This window comes from Eumetopias jubatus, unplaced genomic scaffold, assembly GCF_037043125.1.
Source record: "Eumetopias jubatus isolate StellerSeaLion01/CBP00866 unplaced genomic scaffold, mEumJub1_p1.0 scaffold_2, whole genome shotgun sequence".
Taxonomy (NCBI): Eukaryota; Metazoa; Chordata; class Mammalia; order Carnivora; family Otariidae; genus Eumetopias; species Eumetopias jubatus.
Genome location: NW_028274808.1, coordinates 190,378,503 through 190,393,310, shown reverse-complemented (window position 1 = coordinate 190,393,310; position 14,808 = coordinate 190,378,503). Strand labels below are relative to the sequence as shown.

Below are 14,808 nucleotides of genomic sequence, written 5' to 3'. Positions count from 1 at the left end.
GGTTATGGCTGAACAAAATATACTCTTTCTGGTTCCTACAGGCAAATAAAACAGTTTTTTAGAAGAAATTACATTCTTCTAATTGGTTTGACTAGACTGACTACACCTGTACTCTTTTCCCCCTTTACAGTTATCCAGTTGTATACCAGATGTCTCAGGAGATGGAAGAGCCTGCCAAACTCGAATTCTAGGCTGAGTGGTGGGTGTCGACTTATGGAGCCCACAGCCACCCTTAGGCTGCAGGCCACCTGAAATGCATCTGATCAGCCTTTTTCCTATGGTGTAATAAAGCCCAGTGCTCCCAAGCCACGGGCTTCTGTGTGACTTGGTCTCTTTAGAGATTCCTTAGTCTACAGAGGTGAGAATTATACCCAAACTGAAGTAATTTTAGCCTCCCTCCAATGGCTCATGACCCCCTTTGTTTCTTTTCTCTTTGAAGCTAGATGGCACATATTTTGGTTTTGTCCCTTAAAAATGTGCAAATAGAATTTTACGATAAGTGCACCTGTTCAGAGCAATGTACTCCCTCCTCTCAAACAGTTAAAAAGATGTGATTTATAGATTCACCATCGAAACACTGACAAAACAGCCAAGTACCAGGATTAGTAAAATCTGAACCTTAAACTCATTTTCTATCTGTAACTGTGTACATGGAAACAAAAAGACAGGGCAATATACTCTTTTTTTACTGGGTTAATTTCTTAAGTGTAGGCGTGTGAGCAAACAGGCTTTTCCATGCACGGAGTTCTGTTCAGTTTTGTCCAATTTTGGCAGACTCCCATGTTGTTAGCTTTAAGGTTGTTTGTAAGACTGTTGAGCCTGCGGTGCAGTTCTTTCTGCCCACAGGTCCTATCCCCATGTTTTAATAAAACCACCTTTTTTTTTGCACCAAAAAACCCCCAAAACAAAACAAACAAACAAACAGAAAACCCAAAAGACTCTTGTGTTGCGTTAATGCTAAGAAAGCCTTGTACCACACCAGAGGTTACAGGTTTGATGGAAAGGCCATACCATCATAGCTCCTAAGTCTGATTATTTATTGTAGCGACCCAATGTTTGGAAAAGCACATTAATGCAGGACACTTGCTTGCCTGCTTTTCACAGCCTGGTACTAGTGACATAGGCTGGGAAATGAGAGCGTGGCTGAGGTTTTGAGTCTCCATTGCTCCAGGGCCTTGTTCTAAACCTTTACCTTCCTCTTGAGCCCCCATCACGCTCCCTGCCTCTGATTCTTGAGGTATGGACTGGAAAAGAAGATGTCAACTTGGAAGCCACACAGCTTCTACCTCTGCCTCCTACTTGACATTTCTGGCCCCATCTGCAGTCACATCCAGCTTATGCCTTGTGCTTTGTCCCACCCTGGTAGAGTAAAGGTTTTTTGCTTGTTTGTTTGTTTCAAAACTATGAACTTGAATATGAATGTCTTGGAAGCGGGCACAATTGCTCCTCACTGGTAACCCACACTGGCTCTTATCACTGATTTAGGCTCCGTGTCTAAATCCTAAGGGTGCTGGATCGGCGATCCCTTTGCTAAATCGTCTCCAAAGTCTCAAAGTAAACAAGCTAATGATACTGCTGACCACAGAGAACAGTGTCTGAGACCAGGTCAATCCTCAGCAAGTTTCTGGTGAATAGATGGATGGATGGAGGGAAGGAAGGGAAGGAGGGAGAGAGAGAAAATACAATGGGAATCAGGATGACAAGCTTATAGTTTCGCTACCGAGGAGTCCACCATATACAGACACTGTGTTTATGCTTGCCTATCGAAGTGCTAACAATCTAGAGTTTTCTTTTACTTTTTTACGTGTGGTAGCATTTCCCACACCGACAGAAGTCCAATCACACCAGGACACCTCCTCCGCTGGAACCCAGAACGCTCAGCCCAGAGGCCACCGGCTTCGTGTCATCTGCTCTTCTCCCTGCATTTCCACCCCCACGCGGCAAGGAAGAGCAAACACTCACACCATGAGGAAGATGCCCCCGGTGTTCGAGACGCAGCCTCGTCTGGTCGGGGTGGCACGCCGGTCATAGCCACACATGCCACACATCAAGCCCAGGTAATAAAAAACCACCATGAGTGTCAGCAAAGAGCAGACAACCAGGCCACCCAGCCACCTGGTGAAGCAAGCACAGTGTTATTAGACATAAAAGAGGTTGATGTGATAACGGAGAAGCTGTCGGGCTGGGGCTGGAGCGGTTGGGTAACACTTGGCAATCAATTATCCGATTCCCCTGTTAATGCCTCAGAGAGTGACACTGTAGTGACAAGACCCCTTCCCATCCCTAGTCCTCCAACCCAACCAGCAGGAGACCTTAATTTTTATCTTGGTTTTGAAGAGCTCTGTCTTGCTCATTGGTCGGGAGACGACTGCTTCTTTCCTTTTGCTTCATTTCTGTGGGGCTCCTGAGCAGGGTCTACTCAAGTTCTCCAAAGCTACCGATAACCGTACCCCTTCAGACCCCTTCTTTTCCCTGGTCTTTCTCTAGAATGCTGTGGGGTTGCAGGAATAATTGGGGAAGGGGGCATTGTGTTCTTTGCCGAACCAGAAACTCTACACGGGGAGTGCACTGAATATTTTAGAATTTACCAGCATCCTAAATCAAATGCCTGCAGAATGCAAACCTCAATTTTGTAATGGTCCTGTGAGACATTTTAGGATGATGGGTCCTCAGTTAGGTCTTACTGGCTTTCCCGGAATGTACAACAACCTCTTCCAGCAGCTGAGGGGCATTCAAGGGTAGAAATGCTTCCCAACCACTAAAACACTAAAAAATAAAGAATTTACTTCTGCAACAAAAGCTGCCACTGAAGCTTTTCATTAAATTAAGAGCAATCTCGGTAATTGTAATAGCCACCTGCACCTACTCTGTGGCTTTTTGTTCCAGATACTGGGGACGCCAAATTAAACAAGCCATGGGTCCTGGCCTCGGAAATCTTTCGCGGTTAATGCGTGCTTCATCTGCTTGGTTAAATTTCCTTTAAAAGTAAGCTTCTAGTTCCTAGGGCAGGGGGAGCCGATGTGTAGACAGATAATTGTATCATTCTTTCCATTTGTGAAACTCTAACCGCTAATGAGATTGTAAATTCATTGAGAAAGCATCGGTCTTATGTTTGTCCTGACACCTGCTGGGGTGACCTAGCCACACGGTAGGAAAATGGCTTACTGATTACAGGGCAATAATTGAAAGCATAGTCGGATGGGGGCTGAAAACCCACCTCGCAAACATTGCCACTGATCTTGTGAAGGTTATTCCACTCCTCTGAGCCTCAAGTTCCTCATCTATGAAACAAGGTTACAAATAGAACAGAACCCTGCGGTTTTTTGTTTTTTTGGGGTTTTTTTTTTTTGGAGTATTAAATGAGATGTCATGTGTACAGTGCTCTGGAGGGCAGACTGTAACTGTTCCTGAATTGCTAGCAATTATAGTTATTATTTTATTATTTATCTTGGGTTCTTGCATAGTAAATACCTGAACAGGAATGGAAGTCTCTGGAATCTCCATGAGTTTGGGCAGTAAGAATGATTCTGAAAGTGACAGGTGGTGGGGCTGAGCCTTTCAGAGGGAGAGCACATCTTACATGTCACATGGTCCTTGAAGTAACTCAGGTCTATAGGTCTACCACTCCCTAGCGCTCCCGCCTGAGATGTCCACTGTCGTCTCCAAGGCCAAACCCCACTGGCTAACATTTTCTAATGGGGCAATCCACAGCTGAGGACCACACTGCTTACTTGAGCTCTCGAGCAATTTACTCATTTCAAGGATGTTCTTTCTTTAAGAACCGACCTTGACGTGTTGATTTTATAAGACAATGAAAAGAAGAATATTATCCAAATGCCCTCCTTAATTCCTTTTAGGCTTTGAAATCCTTTTACACGCGTTAGATAGTTATAACTAAGATTCTAGAAGCCATTAATGACATCAAAATCGCAAATTATTATTTGGCTCAAGAACTTCCGGTCTTCAGTTTTTAAAAATATACATAATGCTTCATGAATTTGCATGCCATCCTTGTGCAGGGGTCATGCTCATCTTCCTTGTATTGTTCCAATTTTACTATAGGTGCTACTAAAGCAAGCACTCCAACTTACTAAATAAACATAAAGCAGGGTTAACACATACAGGTTATGTGCTCTTTGTACAGTCTTCTCTCACAAGATGACCCCGGTTGCCATGTCTGAGTTCTACCCTGTTCCAGAGCAAGTTTTGCCCCCTAGCTTGCTGGCTCCAGGGGGGTGGGGCACTCACCTGAATGAATCATACTCCTCCAATGTGGGTAAATTTTGGTGGACGTAAGTTTCAGTGTCATTAATGTAACCCATGAAATTGGACAGCTTATCCTGAATCGGAATCTGCTCGCCTATATTTTCAATATCTGAACCAAGGGAATTCAAGGTACTTTTGATATCTGAAAACAAAGATACCCAGGTTATGCGTTTTCAAACCTAAGGGAAACAGAAACTCTGTTTCGGAACCAAAATGAAAAGCTTCAACCACTTTAAGTTTTCCCCATGTTATGTGTGTGTTTTAAACATGGAAAGGTTCTACAACAAGCATGAATGTAGCCAAGACCATCAAAGAGCAATTACTTAACAGAACAGCAAGCTATGGGCGCTGACTTGAATGACATGGTGCTGAAGTCAAGCCAGAGTTTTCTTCTGCTGCTTATTTCACTAAAAAATAAATGAATCTGGTAATTAAAGCCTATGGCGTGCCTACCATGGACCAGGCACTTTTATAAATGTTAACTCATTTATTCCGAGGTAGATATTCTTCTTCCTATTTCACTAACTGAACCTGAGGCCCATCGAGGTTAAATTACTTGCCCAAAGATCTTTTTTTTTTCTTTTTCCAGAAAAGCACCAAAAATGGGATTGAATCCCAGGTTTGTCCACCAAAGCTTCCGTTAAATGATTTTGGAAAAATAATTTAATAAGAAATAGCATTCAGGAACACAGTAATTCGCCAGGGACATTTTTTTTGAACAAGTGACCCCAGGCAACATTTTTGTTAAAATTTTATTTGACTCAGAGAAATTGAGATGTGTTCAAGTACATCTGTGTTCTCTCCTATGCAGAGAACAATGTATTCCCAGTGGTCAAAGAGTTTCTGTTAACATCCATCCTAACGTTTCAGAGAGAAGAGAAGTTCTAATTTTCTGGAAAGTGTTTGTCCATTGTGATAGGTCCTGGGATCAAAGCTACCCAGGACACGGACGTCACCTGATTTAATGCTCACACAGGTCTGAAGTTGGTGCTATCTGCAGTGATTCTTGACATGGACGTATTAACAACATGCTAATCAGTTAAATGTCCAACTGATCCTGAAAAGGGAGATCAATCTCTTTGCAGCAGCAGAGAGATTAGCTGTTCTTACAATGAGATCCCAGGGCTCCTGGTGAACTTCACGTAGATGGCAGCATGAATCAAAATGGAATGACATAAAATGGTGGGAATCTTTTTCAAAGGGTGTTGTTCACACAGAGCTCCCAGGAGGAGAATGCTTTTCACAGTGGTTCAATTCTCCTCTAAATGTACCCGAAGGCTCCAGGATCCTCAACAAGGTGACTCGGTGGGTCTCTTCTTTGACTCTGGGATTTCTGGGAGTTTGAGAGATGTGGGATGCAGACTCTCCCTCCCCTTTGAACAGTTCCCTCAACTCCGAATCAGGTTCCTTCTGCTTCTCAGGCTGTCCTGCTTTCCCACACAACACAACTCCCCGCCCTTGACAACTTGGGTGACTCTGTACGTGGCCGGTATCCTCTCTCCCCAGATACTTTCCTCAGGCCCCAGTTTGGATGTGTCTTCGTCCAGGAAGCCTTCCACTACTCTTTGCCCCCTTGGGTCCCTTGCGTGTGCCTTGTCATGTTGCCAGAGTGTGGAAAATGGCATCTGTATACGTGCCCAGCTGAAGGGCCGCCGGGGATCACACTTTATTCATCTCCCATCCCCAGAGCCCAGCAGAGCCTGGCACACAGTAGGCACTCAAACTAAGTATGCGGGGTAGGACCGAATGATCAAAACATGGGAGCTAAGGGGTTTTATTTGTTTTGGAAGGACATGAAAATAAGCAATTGATATTCAGGTGAATGGAGTGACTGATACTCGCCCAGACCTGGGAAAACTCTGGCTTGTGTTGAGGCAATGACAGTGTGCAATGGGCCTCGCTCACGCATACTGCACACCTTGCTTTGCCAGACTTACAAGGGAGGGCTGCACGTATTGGCAGAAGAGGTCCAGAAAGGGAGAACAACAGAAAAAAAAGTAAACACAGAAATTAGTAAGCAGGTGGCTACCGGACGTAGAGCGTGTGTTAGCCTTCAGATGCCAGCATAAGAAAGCATGAACTTTGTCTTTAATCTCTTAATATTTTAAAGTAGAATCTTAGATGAAACAAAAAGGAACACACAGAACATCTAAAGCGCTGTGTAATAGTATAAAATACTTTTTTTACCCAAAGTCTTAAAGGGTTGAAAGAACACTATTAGGGGGAAAAAAAAATCAAATACCTCTAACACAACATTTTAAAACCACTTGGTCAACAGATAAAAGGAAGCACAAAGAAGATGATTTAAAAGAAGAAGAAAATCTCACCTAGCTTCTGAGATTTCTTCTTTAAGCGAATAACCCCTGTCTATTGCCATTGCTGCACAAAGAACCGTGTATACTGCGCTCTTTCTCTGTGCATTCACCCCGAATACCATAACCTGAATACAACGTGATTCAGTTATTTAAGACTAGGAGAATTCTCTCAATATTAGTCCTGCTCCTCCCAAAATCCTAAGCAACCTTAAGAGCCTAAGGTACCATTACAGCAGCATCAGAAGGCAGACGAACATCTTCCTAAAAAGACAAAATAAATCCTTATACATAGTATTCCTGGAAAAAAAAATGAATTTTAAGTTTTGTTTTGTTTTTAGAAAATATAATAATCTACAGTTTTTCCCCAGTGAAACCAATCAAAATGTGACCTTCCTAGTTCAACCACGGCTGTCTTTAGCTCTGACAGCTCAAGATGAGGCCTGGTCACTGAGTGTGGCCCTTGACCTTGCCACCTCCTGCCAGCAGGATGATGTTAATCAGAGTTCAATAAGATTATTATTTCTTAAAATCTAAATCGCTGTGTGAAGGTGGCATAATTAAAAATCTCTGGTACTCATTTAATCTTCCAGATCAGTGAGAGAATTTTAAAAGAGGAAAAAAAAACACCACTTCTTAACAATACATTTTTTTGTAGTAATCATGCAATTTTTAACAAAGAGAGAAACAAAATGACTTCAAACTCTGACTCTCACCTGATATGATGTCTGTGGTTTGATTTTGCACCATCTCGGGAATATCATTGAAGGATTTATAGCCCTAGAAAATAGTTCAAAGTAAATTGATACACATAGTGAGTAGAAGGGTAATTAACGAGTATTCAGTTAGCAGCTCAACGGTGGAGGAGAGAAGCAAAATAAAAATTCTAACAGTCATCTTAAGGCTGAAATCATCACTATATGGTCATTAAAAGACTACCAAAAAAATTCCCCTTAAGGGAGGACTTTCCCTTTAAATTGTATCCATCCAAGACCTTGCTAAAAGTTTTTTACTTTTAAACGGTTAACTCATATTATCTATAGTAGTGTTTCTCAATGGAGGATGGTTCTGTCCTCCAGGGGACATTTGACAATGTCTGGAGACATTTTGGTTATCACGACAATGGTGCTGTGTGAGCAGGGACCCAGGGGGCTCGTAAATACCCTACAACATCTGGGACAGCCCCCACCACGGGGAATCATCAACAGCGTTGACAGTGCTGAGGCTGAGAAGACCCAATCTGTGCAATGTTCCATCTGCAGGTAGAAAGTGAGTTTCCCAAACCAGAGTCGTATTTTCCAATGCAATTAGGAAGTAAGACTGGGGATCTAGTCTCACTGAACACACAGCTTATAGATGACATACATTTTAGTGAGGCTGAAGTGAAAACAAAAACAGCCACTCCAAGCTATGTCATTTGGGGGCTAAATCTGGGACAAGAAGATGTTATTATTTCCAAGTAACTCAACTGAACAGACAGCGTTTCCTAGGGAAGGGGTGTATTGTATGTTTCTTCGCTGTCCGCTGGTGTCTTTAGCCATCTGCTGGGTAACACTGTATCAATTACAACCTGTTACGGACCAAATGTCTGGCACCCCCGCCTCCTGTCCCAGGCATCATACCCTGAAATCCTAACCCTTAAGTGAGTGACGGTAGTGTAGTAGGAGGTGGGGCCTTCCGGAGATGATTAGATCACCAGAGTGAGGCCTCATGAATGGGATCAGTGCCTTTATAAAAGGGGACCCCACGCAGCTCTCTCCACCATGTGAAGATACGATGGGAAAATGGCCGTGTGCAACCTGGAAGGGTCTCTCACCACAACTCGGTCGTGCTGACCCCCTGATCTTGGACTTCCAGCTGCCAGAACTGTGAGAAATAAATTCCTCTCGTTGAGAAGCCACCCAGCCTTTGACAGTCTCCTACGGCAGTCCAATCTAGGTTATAGCCTTTGTAAGATTTACGGTGCCAGCAAGTTTCCAGGTTAGCCTGGTAACATCGATGCTGGGAAAAGAACAGCTACCACTTCTGTTCCCTCAACGGTGCCTACGTGAACCAGCGCACAGGTGCTTGTTTGGATGACTGTACACCTGACCCCTCTGCTTTTGTCTGCCTTGGGACTTGTGGAGGTCAACTGTTGAAAGAGGTTTTATGGTCGAAGAGGCCTTATAGATCTCCTGGATCAATTCCCTCACTTAACAAACGAGGAGGCGCCAGGACGCAAAGACCGGGAGTTTCTAATGACTTGTTTAAGGTGACACTAAACTTTGTCAGTAGATGAGTGTTTAACAGATTATCTGATGACTTTTTTATACCCCTGCTGAAAGACAGAGTCAAGAAGAACACTATTCCCTCCCTTTCCTACAGGCCCAGGGCATACTTACTGAATCATAATCTGCAAAGAAATATTTATCGTGCACTCAACATATAGATTGAATAAAAGGCAATAATTGGTAGGCTATCAGGGAAATGATGATGCTCTAGACCAACGTGGCCCCTGCCAGTTTTAGGATTTACACTCCAGTGGGACAATAGGGACATTAAAGCAATAATTACAGTTATGACGATCTTAACAGACTGTCTGCTGTGCTGGAAGACTGTGTTAAAAAAGGGTTTGACATGGTCAAGATGACCGGGAAAGGCCTCACTAAGAAAGTGGTATCAGGAGTGTGTGGGTGATTCAGTTGGTTAAGCCTCCGACTCTTGATTTTGGCTCAGGCCATGATTTCAGGGTCGTGAGATCGAGCCCCACGTGGGGCTCCACGCTCAGCGGAGAGTCCGTTTGAAGTTCTCTCTCTCCCTCTGCCACTCCCCCCACTTGCTCGTTCTCTCTCTCTCATTGTCTCTCAAATAAATAAATAAATCTTTAAGAAAGTGATATCGAATGCTTTAAGTAGCTAGTACTTAGTAGCCTAAGTGGCTGGGTGAAGGAGAGAGGGGCAGGCATAGCCCACAGCATGTACGAATGTGCAGAAGTGGGAAGAGACGAAGTGACAGGCTGATGCATGCAGAGTGGGAGGGCACCTCACATCAGAGTCAGTACGGGGTTCGGCACTACACCCACCGAATTCTGAGTCCCAGGAAGACAAGATCATCTTTTGCTTTTTATCTCCAGCATGGTGCTTTGCACACAACAGATGCTTAACACAAATTTCTTCAAGTGCAATGAGCAAAATTACCTGGAGGATAATAGTTAACACCCTTCTTGGCAACCCCCTTTCCAAAATTTTAGGGCTTTTTCTTTTTGCAGTTACCTCTTTTCTTATGTACTAGTCTACCCTTTAACATGATGTAAAACAAACCACTGTAATTTTTTTTTTTCCAGAAAACATACCTGTTGGACCAGGCTGGACAAATCTGTTTGAAGAACATGATTAATATTATCAATTTGCTGATCCAAAGATGGGAGCTGAAAATTCATAAAACAAAATATAAGGCAAGGTGGTTACTCCCAACATTATTTGTCATAAAAAAGGGAGTCATCTTATATCCAAGTCCCAAAGTCTCTATATTACAGGGTATGGTTTAAGTTTCTTTTGAACAATAGAATATTGGGGGAAAAGACATTTAGCTCAAGTGGCCTTTACGGGCATTAAGTTTTAGATGTTTGGAGGGCTCCTGTGGCAGTTAGCAAAAATTAAGGAAAGAAATTTAACACAGATCAAACACATGAGATCTCACATTTCAGGTACTGAATATCGTTCAATAAAGTTGTAAACAACCTTTTAAAAAATATGTTTAAAAGCAATACAACCAATGGTTATGTTGGTGAGTGGGTCTGGAATATATTTTTCCTTTACAGCATTGTACATGGATTTAAAGTGTTCTATCTCTCACCAAGACTGGAACAAACATCACAGACCTCCTTACATAATGTACCAAGAAAGACACAATATCACTCTTGTGATATCCCCAGCAAGTATGCGTAATTCAAATCTAATCATGAGGGTACACCAGATAAACTTAAATTGAGGTCTTTCTATAAAATAAATGGTCCGCAGTCTTCAAAAATGTCAATGTCAGAAAAGAAGAAAATGGGCAGGGGACTGTCCCAGATTGAAGGAACTAAACAGACATGACAGTTAAAGACCACACATGACCCTGGACTGGCCCTTAGACTGGAGAAAGAAAAACAGCTGTAAAGTCAGTTTTTTTTTAGGAAAATCAGCAAAATCTGAATATAGACCATGGACTAGATGCTCATATTGGGTCAGCGTTACATGTCCTAATTTTGAGAACTGTATAAAGATTGTGTATGGTTAGGAAATGCACTGAAATATTTAGGGGTAAAAGGACATAGTCTGTAACTTACCGACAAGTGATTGAGAAAAGCACAAAATGCATAGTATTTTATATGTATAAATGACAATATGAGTGGATGGTAGATACACAGATTGATAAACAGATAAAATAGGATGAAGCAAATGGAGCAAAAGGCTGGCAATTGGTGTGTCTGGGTAAAGGGTGTAGACAGGAGTGCCTTCTACCATTCTTGCAACTTTTCTGCATGTTTGAAAAGACATCAAAATAAAAAGTTACCCCCAGAAGACTCGATCCCATACAATTTAAATGCAAGGGAAGATCCCAGTCTCTGAAAAACCGTGCACTGGTGACCACAGTGATATGCATAACTCATACATACACACTGAGACTGAAGGTGAAGAGTCTGCATAATGTTGACCCATCAGATAGAAAGGCGAGAAGGGTATAAGTCATATTAAGATACTGTTTTATAAAAAACGTGGCATGTATATACCACTATCTCAATGCATTAAAAATCATGAGGGAACATGATTATTTTAGCTATATTTCAGGACTTCATATATTCAAGTTGCTCCAAATTCTCCCCCCCCCCCAGTTTTCCCTTTGGCATATGGAGAATTCCCTTATATTTAAGCATATGTGGTTAATATACTAGGCATGTCATTTGAAGCTATATTTTAATTTTTAAAGGTCTACAAAAACACATTCCGCTTCCTTTCTTCTTTTTAAAGCTGAATTCATTCTGGTAGGTTCCACTAAATCAACCGCAGAGGACACTTAAGGGGTTTCCTGTTATTCCTTCTCCCCAGCTGCAGCCGCACCAATGTGGCAGTCAGAAGCCCGACAGAGACCCAGGCCACCATGCTCCTGACAGGTGTCCCATTGGCACTGCCCTTTAGCAGGGTCGCCAGCTCACCTGACCCAAGTTGGTATTGTCATCCAGTTGGCTGAGAGACATCTGTATGCTGTTGCAAGTGGTGGCCACTGGTGGGACAGAGCACATGGGGTCACTGAGTGATTGCTCCACATTCCTTTTCACGTCACTGAGGCTGGTGTTAAGCTGTGCGGTTGACTTCTTCAGCTCCTTTAAGGTGTTGTTCACGTTCAACAAGGCTTCTTTGGTCTCTTTGATTGCTGTGGGGACACACCTGGCTTCAGAACAGACGCACCCACTAGGCAGGCATTGGCGAAAGTCCTTCTCGCCTACAAAGTACCCTCAGGGACCTTGAAGTGGACTTATAAAAGACATTGGGAGGCAGCCACTGTGGCCTCCTTGCCCAGCTACTCCAGCCAGTCCAGCTTTCCCACCTGGGGGCTCTTCAGACAAGAAGAAGGAGCAAGAACCAGCCCAGCAATGCAAGGGGAACACCGAGGTGCAGCATTCACTGGCCGGCACAGGAAGAGTCATGGCAGGGAAAGGTGTTGCTCTCCTAGCATCGCCCAGCCTTGAAGAGGCCAGCCCTGACAAGCTAGGGTCTTCAACCCCGAGTGGTTTTAACCTACATCAAGACTGATCACACCCAGACATAGCTTAGTAAGGGATATTCGGAGAGCTGGAATTAAACACAGAGCAGCAGGGGAAGAGCATGGTTTTGGGTTCAGGCGGGTCTAGGTGCAGATCCCAGCCTTGCCACTTACTGGTCGCCAGAAACCGATTCCTGAAAGTTCTTCAGCGATTTCCTCATCTGAACATGGTGAAACCACCACCACATTCATCACAAAATGTGGGCATCAGAATGAGGTTCCTTGATGGCAGTGAGTCCATCTGTTCTATTTGGGGAGCCTCCCAGGCCAGGACACATTCTTATACTAGGAAATCCTTGATCATTGTTTGCTATCCTCCTGATTTTTCTGAGGTGTACAACTATGTATTCATGACCAGGGAGGTCGTGAATTACAACACTTTTCTACAGTGACTTAAAGCCACAGCAGTAAAAGATGTGAAATTTAAATCAGAGGGCACTACTTTTCTCCTAAGGTAGCAAGTCTTCCAGGCTCACAGAACAGATGGCAGAGCATCAAGCCACACTTGGACGTTACAAGCAAAAGTGTGAATGCTCTTAAGAACTGGTTTCCCTAACTTTCCCTGGCAACCACATAAAACTTGAGTGCTCAAACTGCATGCACACATGCGCACACACATGCACACACACGCACTTTAACGCCTCGTGTTATGGGATCTCATCTGAGGTCTTACCCCAATTCTGAGATCACCTTGTGACAGCATCTTTGGCCAACTCTTTCACCTCTGGGGATCTCAGTTTCCTCATGTGTAAATTGGGGAGCTGGTTGGGTCATCTCTTGGTTCTTAGGAGAGTCTAGGATTCTCGGCTGTGTGCTAGCAGATATGCTTTTAGGAGATGGCATTGCCCTTGTCACCCAAGATGGCACCGCAACCCAGCTCTGGTGATTTACCCTGAGACCTGGGAGGCTTCCAGGATTGGACTGTATGACTGGCCCCAAATTCTGTCACGCTACCTAGATATAAAATCCTAACATCTGCTTCAATTGTTTCTCTTGAATTTTGGTCCAGTCATGTCTTAACAGTGTTGGAGATATAATAATATTTAAGACTTTGTCAAAGAGTCACTCTGGAAGTCAATGTCTCATCTCTTGTACCTACCTCCCAGGATTATCAGCAAAGCATGGCTCATATTAGAGGCTCAGTGAATGTCTACCACAGCAAAAACAAGAAACAAAGAACAGGGTTGCGCTAAAAACACATGACAGGATGCAAAAGAGTGTGCCAAAGTATGCCTCCCATCATACAACACACACCTCACATTTTAATGTGGTTTACCTCTCACAGTCCTTTCCATTTTAAGAGAAGGTATTTTAAGGCAAGAGACAACAGCAACCTAGAATGATGGGTGATAAAATAAATTGATGGCCCAGAATACATGTGTCCATTTAAGCACAGTTTATAGACATTCTGGGTTATGGGTACTATTCTGTCATGTCCCAAGAAAGACTCAGAGGTAATAAATATATATATATTTTCCAAAGGCTTCAAAGTATTTTATATCTATAAAATATCTACTGGGTTACAACTCTGGGAGTCATTCCAGACTTAGCAAGATCACATATATTATGTATATGAAGTCAGTGGAAAGATATTTCAGATTCTCAATTTTAGTTAATTAACATTTTACCAGCTCATAGCACATTTTCTTTGTAGGTCCTGATCTGCAGCTCAAATAAGATTCACACAGATGAATTCGCATGTTTCTGCTCTCTCCAAAGCCACTAAACACGTAAAGCTGCAAAGAATTTTTAGCAAAAAATTTGTCAAAGCATTGATTCTCAGCCTTTTGGCTAAGATCCAGTGCAGTATCTGTTCTTATCAATTTAATATCTGATACGTCCTCTATCGAAGGACAATATATTAAATGGGTTTTTGGAGCAGGGGGACGGAATGAGAGTTTACTCCATCCACTCCACACATTGACCTGGCATTGTAGGACCTCCAGGAATGGTGCTCCCCTTCAAGGACCAAAAGAAATTGTCAAAGCAGTTTATTAAGCATAGTATAAAATGTTCTGGCAACACCAGAGGCTAAACTTTCACATATTCAGCCTGTTTAAAAAAATAATAAAACTTTAACACTCACGCAGGAAGCACTGAAGAGAAAAACAAAATCTGTTTTCATGGCCTTTAATCCGAAGAAAATTATAATTCAAACATTAAAAATTGGGCAAATCATGGGCCAAACGTAAATACACAGCAACCACATTGCACCAGTCATATATTTTTGCACAGAATTTACCGTCACATAATTTTGGAGCTGGAGAACTCGGAAGACCAGTTTTCCAAATGCCTGGTATCCTCCTGTGGCCACAGCAGCACTTGAACTCTAGCTTCCTAACTCCTCCTCCAAAGTTACTCTGGGCTGTCTTGCCATGGATGGCACAAAATCACCCTACAGCTTAACACTCTCCAATGGTGTTGGTACCCAAATACCATCTGGTGT

At 42.9% G+C, this 14,808-nt stretch overlaps 1 protein-coding gene and 2 non-coding genes across 3 annotated transcripts in view; 1 reads left to right on the top strand and 2 right to left on the bottom strand.

Moving 5' to 3' along the window:
* PROM1 (prominin 1) overlaps positions 1-14,808 on the bottom strand; it is a 98,013-nt gene that overhangs the window by 21,926 nt on the left and 61,279 nt on the right. Inside the window, exons 7-11 of the mRNA XM_028087855.2 lie at positions 11,755-11,972; positions 9,910-9,984; positions 7,295-7,358; positions 4,249-4,408; positions 1,963-2,115 (exon numbers count right to left, since the gene is read on the bottom strand). Coding sequence (XP_027943656.2) covers positions 1,963-2,115; positions 4,249-4,408; positions 7,295-7,358; positions 9,910-9,984; positions 11,755-11,972 — 670 coding nt within the window. The remainder of the gene's footprint in view (positions 1-1,962; positions 2,116-4,248; positions 4,409-7,294; positions 7,359-9,909; positions 9,985-11,754; positions 11,973-14,808) is intronic.
* On the bottom strand, positions 3,975-4,081 carry LOC114198778 (U6 spliceosomal RNA). Its single transcript, XR_003607178.1, has one exon. It is a non-coding gene; the product is annotated as a U6 spliceosomal RNA (small nuclear RNA).
* LOC114198723 (U2 spliceosomal RNA) lies at positions 14,134-14,324 on the top strand. The gene has a single exon (XR_003607161.2). It is a non-coding gene; the product is annotated as a U2 spliceosomal RNA (small nuclear RNA).